This window comes from Orcinus orca, chromosome 7, assembly GCF_937001465.1.
Source record: "Orcinus orca chromosome 7, mOrcOrc1.1, whole genome shotgun sequence".
NCBI classification, from domain to species: Eukaryota; Metazoa; Chordata; class Mammalia; order Artiodactyla; family Delphinidae; genus Orcinus; species Orcinus orca.
This window is the reverse complement of record NC_064565.1, coordinates 49,387,546-49,393,568: the sequence shown is the minus strand read 5'-3', so window position 1 is coordinate 49,393,568 and position 6,023 is coordinate 49,387,546. Positions and strand designations below refer to the sequence as shown.

Below are 6,023 nucleotides of genomic sequence, written 5' to 3'. Positions count from 1 at the left end.
GAGTAACCTCTTCTTAGAGCAAATCACTTTGCCTTTCTGGACCGGTTTTCTAGGTGTAAAGTGGGACAACGCGGTAACAGCTGTAACACAGGATAACCCAGCTATTTTGCTGGGTTAGGAGGATCCAAGGAGATGGAAGGGGGAGGTAGTTTTTAAATGGGAAAGGAGCTCAACAATGGAAGAAGCTTCACCGTACTCTGGAGTGAGGAGGGTGGAGACCCCGGCGCACCTCCAGGGATCTCTGGGCTCCACATTCCAGGGGAGAGGAGGTCCAGAGCGCTCCCAGCGCGCCTGGGTCCACGGAGCAGCTCGGTTTCCTCTAAGCTGCCTGCTGCCAAAACCCGCAGCGTTTACCATAATCCGGGTGGCTTGCAAACCCAGATGTCAGACTTCCCGTCCCAGAGATTCTCAACTCGCTCACCCCCAACTCCTATTTGGCCTCCGCAAGAAGGAGAGAGAAGGCTGGAAGCAGGAGGCGCGTGCACGGGGCAGCCTCACCCCTCCTCTCTCCCCACCCCAAAGGCAGGAATTTCTGGGATGGGCAGATGGTCCACCCCCTCCTCCTCCCTCCCGCTCCAAGCCGGAGTGGGTAGGGCGGGGAAAATCTCCTGGACCTTTCCGCTTTCCAGCCCATAACCCCGAGTGTCCGCACACTGTGGCGACAGGGGTGACGGTGACGGAGTGGATCTCCGGGACGCAGGGGTGGCGAGGCCTGGGGGAGGGGTGGAGCGCGGAGGAGGCTGCGGTCCCGCCTCGCCCACCGCAGGGCCGGGCGCAGTGTCCGGCGAGCCCAGTGGTTAGCGATGGCGCTGCTGTCGCTGCTGCCACCGCTGCTGCCGCTGCTGCTGGCGGTGCCGGCGGGCTCCGCCGAGGGCGCGGCGGTGGCACTCACCCCCGAGCGGCTTCTCGAGTGGCAGGGTGAGTGTCCCCCGGCCCAGAGGGACCAGATGGGCACGTCGGGGGCGGGGGTGGGCAAGAGGAGGAAGGGGCGAAGCTGGGGCGGGCGAGGGTGGCCGGGATTATACGGTGGCCCGCGTCTCTGCCGTCCGGAGAAAGCCCTGCGGATGGGCTAGTCCTGCACCGGGACAGGCCCTGCACCCCCTCCCCCGCCCCGCTTCCTCCAGGCTTCGGTCGGGGGCGCGGCGTGGGGCGGGGCCTCGGCTCGCAGGCGGTTTGACTCGGCTGCGGCCGGGGACAAGCTGCACGTAGGAGGGTAGGAGATGTTTCGAATGTAAACTTTCCTAGAGCGGTGTATTTGGGAGGACCATCTCTGGGATACATGACGGCAAAAAGATGTCCCATTTTGTCCCCTCCCAAAGCAAGCGCTCTGGGTGTACGCTGCCACCTGCGGAGTGGCCCCAGCCTGGCTTCTCCTCTCTGCCCCTTCGGGAAAGAAAACAATCTTCTCTGTTAACGCTTCTCAGACCAGATAGGGAAGAGGAGCCCCTGTGGCCCCAATGAACTTGTGAGCTGGAGCAAGTTACCCTCTTTGCTCTTCAGTTTCTCCCCTTTGAAAAATGGGGCCTGTGACAGACATAGGACCACTGAGGGTAAAATGGGATCCTTTGCAAGGCGCACGGCAGGCCAGCGAGCGGAGAGTTCCTGCGGAGTTACCATGGCCATATACACGTGTACACGGGATCAATGGATCAAACATTTATTGAGCACCTACTGTACACAAAATTCATAAAGGGCTATGGACAGAGACAGAAAGAGAGATCACCGCTTTCGTAAATAACTGTATGGGCTGCCTCTGAGGCCAAGGAGCCAGCGTGCAAAAGTGCAAGCCCATGTGTGAAGGGAGGAAAGAGGTTGGGAGAAGCTAAATAAACCAGGAGAAGCCTCCAGCCAGCCTCCATGCTCTCAGCCTTTGGGGATGAGCTTGGACAGAAGGAGTAAAACATGTCACCAATGTCTGTGTTTATTTTTTTCCCCTCTCAACATGTTATGTGTACATTTTGGAGGTAATCTTCTCTGGACTGTATTCTCTAGCATTCCTAGGAGGCTTTACCGGGGACAGGTTGAGCAATTCTTATTCTAAAGTGGCCGAAGGTCAGAGGCCTCTTACCTCCTTTGTCATTTCAATAAAAATGCTCCTGCAGAGGCGCCTGTGACCCCATGGGGGTGATCCCTCTTCACAAACAGTCGCTGTGCCACGCTTGTTTCTTTACATTTTAAAATGTGGGTCTTGCCTGGGCACTAAATGTCTATCTAGAAGAGGGCAGCAGCCGGGAGGACAGAAGCTGGAACCTAGCCACACAGAGAGAATGCGCTGGTGTTCCTCTGAGCCAGGATTAGCACTGATGGGCTAATCGCTTCTATATGTAGCAGATCCAAATCCCGGCTGAGGTAGTTGCTAATCAGTGCCTTCTTTTTAATAGTCAAGGACACTATGAAGTTAGAATCATCCACTACCTCCTGTCCACTCCAGGTGACAGTTTGCAAATCTGAAGGCATTTGACATGGTTGGCATAGAGATTCTTCAGATGTGAAAATGCTGCTCCTAATTTCTGAAGAGCACAGAGACTGTGTGACATTGACTGCTCCAGTCCTCACACAGGCTCCCCTCCTTGACTCCAAGCACTCACATCAGTGGAATTTCAAGTGTAATCTAGATGGGTTTAAAATCAGGTTTTTCCTGTTTGTCCAAAGATGGAAAAACAAAATCTTAGCGTTAGAAGGGACCTGAGACATTGTCTAGTCCAGCCATCCATTTTTCAGATGTAGAAGCTGAAATACAGCAGTGTTTTTTAGCTGTGTTTGGGCTCCTACGTTTGCCCCTGTGTTCACTGGACTACATTAACTTACTCTTAGCCATGATTGGCATCCCCAGAGCAACCAGGAGAAAATATGCACCTATGTCAGTTTCACATCCACTAATAAGGGATAGGTAGTAATACAAGGCAGATTATACATATAGTGTTTATCTTCTGAAAATTTCTTTGATATGTGTTACTGATTGATCTCTTATTTATTATATGCATCCCAGCCTTGAGAGGCAGATGATGGATAGTATTGTGCTGACTTTTCAGTCATTTACCAATAAATTTGTATTAAAAAATCAGTAGATACAGTGTCATATAGTAGTTAAGTTCATGGGCCCTGGAACCAGATTGTCTGGGCTCAAATCCTGGCTCTACCATTTATCAGCTGTGTGACCTTGGGCAAGTTACTTAAGCTCTCTGTGCCTCAGTTTCCTCATATGTAAAAAGGGAACTAATAATAGTACTTACCCAAGGATTGTCCTTTTGTTTCAGTATCACCACGGTGCCCTCTTCCTCTGGCCAGTCCAGATCATCTTGACGTGTTGACAGCCCTGTAACAATTACTTCCCTGTGCACAGCACTGTACATGGCATGTCTGCAGCCTCTCTCCTACCTCGAGTTGCTATAGCAAGGGACTTCATTGTGGTTCTGAAATCTGAGCCCTTCATTCTAGCAAGTGCTAAAACTTGATCATTTCATTCAAGTACCCCAGATACTGGGAGGGTAGAGGGGAGATCAAGGAAGGGGACAGGGCATCCTGTGGAAAAGTGGGCATAGTCTCTGTGGAGGTTGCTAAAGGAAATGAACTGGGGGCAAGTAAAAGAGTTTTGAAGCGACGTTGAGGGCTGAAAATTATAAATGTGAAATGGCCCCAACCAACATAGTAAGAGAGCTTCCCCTACAGCACTCAGCTTCCCAGCAGCAGGGGTGGAGGGAGCCCATGGCTGTGTCAGTCCTCAGAGACGGTCAAGGTAGGCTCTTTTGAATGGCCAATGACCAAGGGAAGTGAGGGTGAAAGTAAGGAGATGAGAGAGACGGCAGAACAGGAAGGGTAGTGATTATACAATGGAAATAATGAATTTTGGAGGCGGGTCCATTCTCAGTAGTGACCAGGTCCAAGGTATTGCTGCAGAAGTGGTCACTAAAATGAGAACAAGTGAAAGAAGGTCCTCGGAGCAGAGGGGGTCAAGGAACCGAGTGTCCAGAGCAGTACAGACATATACGTCTGCAACAAAAGTTTCATTAAAAAACGCCCTTACCTGATACGATGTGCTGCTACCTTTCTACTCTGTTCTACTCTATTTTGCTTTGTAATGTTCCACTCTATTTTGACTTCATGGTGCATTAATGGGCCACAGCCTGCACTGAGGAAAACACCAGGCCAGAGTGTTGGGAGTGAAAGGCCTTGGGGTGGGGAGGCCAATGGAGTGTTTGCTGGAGTCACTTAGTGAATGTGAGGAAGAGGTTCAGGGCGGTGCGCTCGGTATGGAGCAATGAAGAGAGGGTGCCACGAAGGAGAGGTTTCTGAAAGAGGGTGGTTGGTGAGAGCCACCCCCTGGAGGCAGCAGTGGGAAGGAGTCGTGACCCTGAGATTTTCCCCTTAGCTCCCATTTCTAATACAAAGGTCAAAATGCCCCTCACCACAGCCAGCTGGGTGCTATTAGTTCATACCCTTCCTTCACAGGTGAAGACAGGTTGAGTAACTTGCACCTACAGGAGCTTGTAGAGTAGGGATGTGAACCGGATCCACAAGCACTAATGCAGAGGGCCCCTGTGTAGCCTTGCGACCTGATAAAATAGCTCATTCTTATCCCGCTGTTCGCTGGGAGCATGTGACTTGATTTTGTGACAGGAGGAACAGGAGGCCAGCCTCTTGCTCTCTTCAACTCCTCCTTTTCCAAACCTGTGCTTCCACATGTAGGAGTAAATATTTTCACAAAGCCGAAATGTGCAAAGCCATTGATTTTTTTCTAGGCAATTTATATACCCCTGGGCAATGAGCCATTCTCCTAATCTGGGGATTTGGAATTTAAGTAAAAGCATGATCAGCTCCTGGTTTAGCTGCCCTGCCTGGCCGTCAATCACTCCAACCCTCGGACTCTGTTTCTTCCATCTCCGTTCATCATCTTTCAGAAACTCTTCCACTTTATACTTTTCACATCCCATTTTCTCTGACTGGCTTCTTTCCTCATGAGCCTTTGAGAGTCAGCATAGACTTCCAATTTTTCTGGTCCTTTTTACTCTTCCTCATTAGCTCCTAACCTCTTTTCCTATTATTGGTTGTCACAGTAACTGATACTACACCATGTGGGTTCCACGCCAATTACCAGAAAGGTTGAGCCATACAGAGTTTCGTTGTCCCCTCAGCTTCCCTTCCTTGAGCTAAGAGTTTGCTTATTTATATCAGGGTTTCTGAAGAAACAATTCTTTGTTCTGCCTCTTCTGAACTCATCCCTATGTGATGAATCTTCATATAATCTATCAAAGTAATGTATTTGAGACATTTATAGACCCTTGTCTCCATCTTCTTTTAGAAATTATCCTTGAAAGCCTTTTAGGAGATGTTCCAAAACAAAGCTAGGAACATAAATTATATTTTTTAATTGATCAGAGTGAAAAGAAATATTACAGTTCATAAAAGAAACAAACCCAAGAACACCTTATAAACACTACAGTGAGTCACTTAGGGTAGAATATTTTATAAAGTCATTCAAAAAAAATGGAGGCATTTTATGAGAATTCTTCTAAACTGGGTTCTGTGATACAGAGCTGAACAAAACAGACAAGAGTTTTCTGCTTTCATGCAGGGCCACATGACTTTCTAACTGACTATACTTTCTAGACTACAACAGCTCCAAAGAAATATGCTAATGAAAAAATTTCATTATTTCTGGCTTTTTGCATCACGCTCTTGAGAAATTTCCTTTTCGGTTATGAAAATATAAACAGGAAATTCAAAGTAATTATTTAACTATAAACATTGGTCTTATTTTGCTGCTATTTTTCACTACCCATGTCCAAAGTTAAGATCTGTTTTTCTCTTACAAACATTTATAAAGGGGTCGTAGTGACTGAGGTAGTCCTTATCAAGATCCTATGAGGACAGCACTATAATTAATTAAGCCCATTGTGCAGATGGAGAAACTAAGGCAGATACTCTCAACCTCAAGCAGTTCTGCCCTAAAAGAAGTGCTCTGTGGTTTGCCAAGGTCTTTTTTCCACAGTGTTAGCCTTGGCCAGTTAACAGGGCAGTCTTTA

At 48.7% G+C, this 6,023-nt stretch overlaps 1 protein-coding gene across 3 annotated transcripts in view; it reads left to right on the top strand.

The window, feature by feature from the left end:
* The first annotated feature begins 567 nt into the window (after nt 1-567).
* PLA2R1 (phospholipase A2 receptor 1) overlaps nt 568-6,023 on the top strand; it is a 117,484-nt gene continuing 112,028 nt past the window's right edge. For 2 of the 3 annotated variants that reach the window (XM_033421793.2, XM_033421792.2), the window contains exon 1: nt 570-918. In XM_033421793.2, the coding sequence (XP_033277684.1) occupies nt 804-918 (115 nt within the window). In that variant the 5' untranslated portion in view covers nt 570-803. Of the gene's footprint in view, nt 919-6,023 lie in introns of all 3 variants that reach the window. The other variant, XM_033421794.2, reaches the window with a different exon arrangement.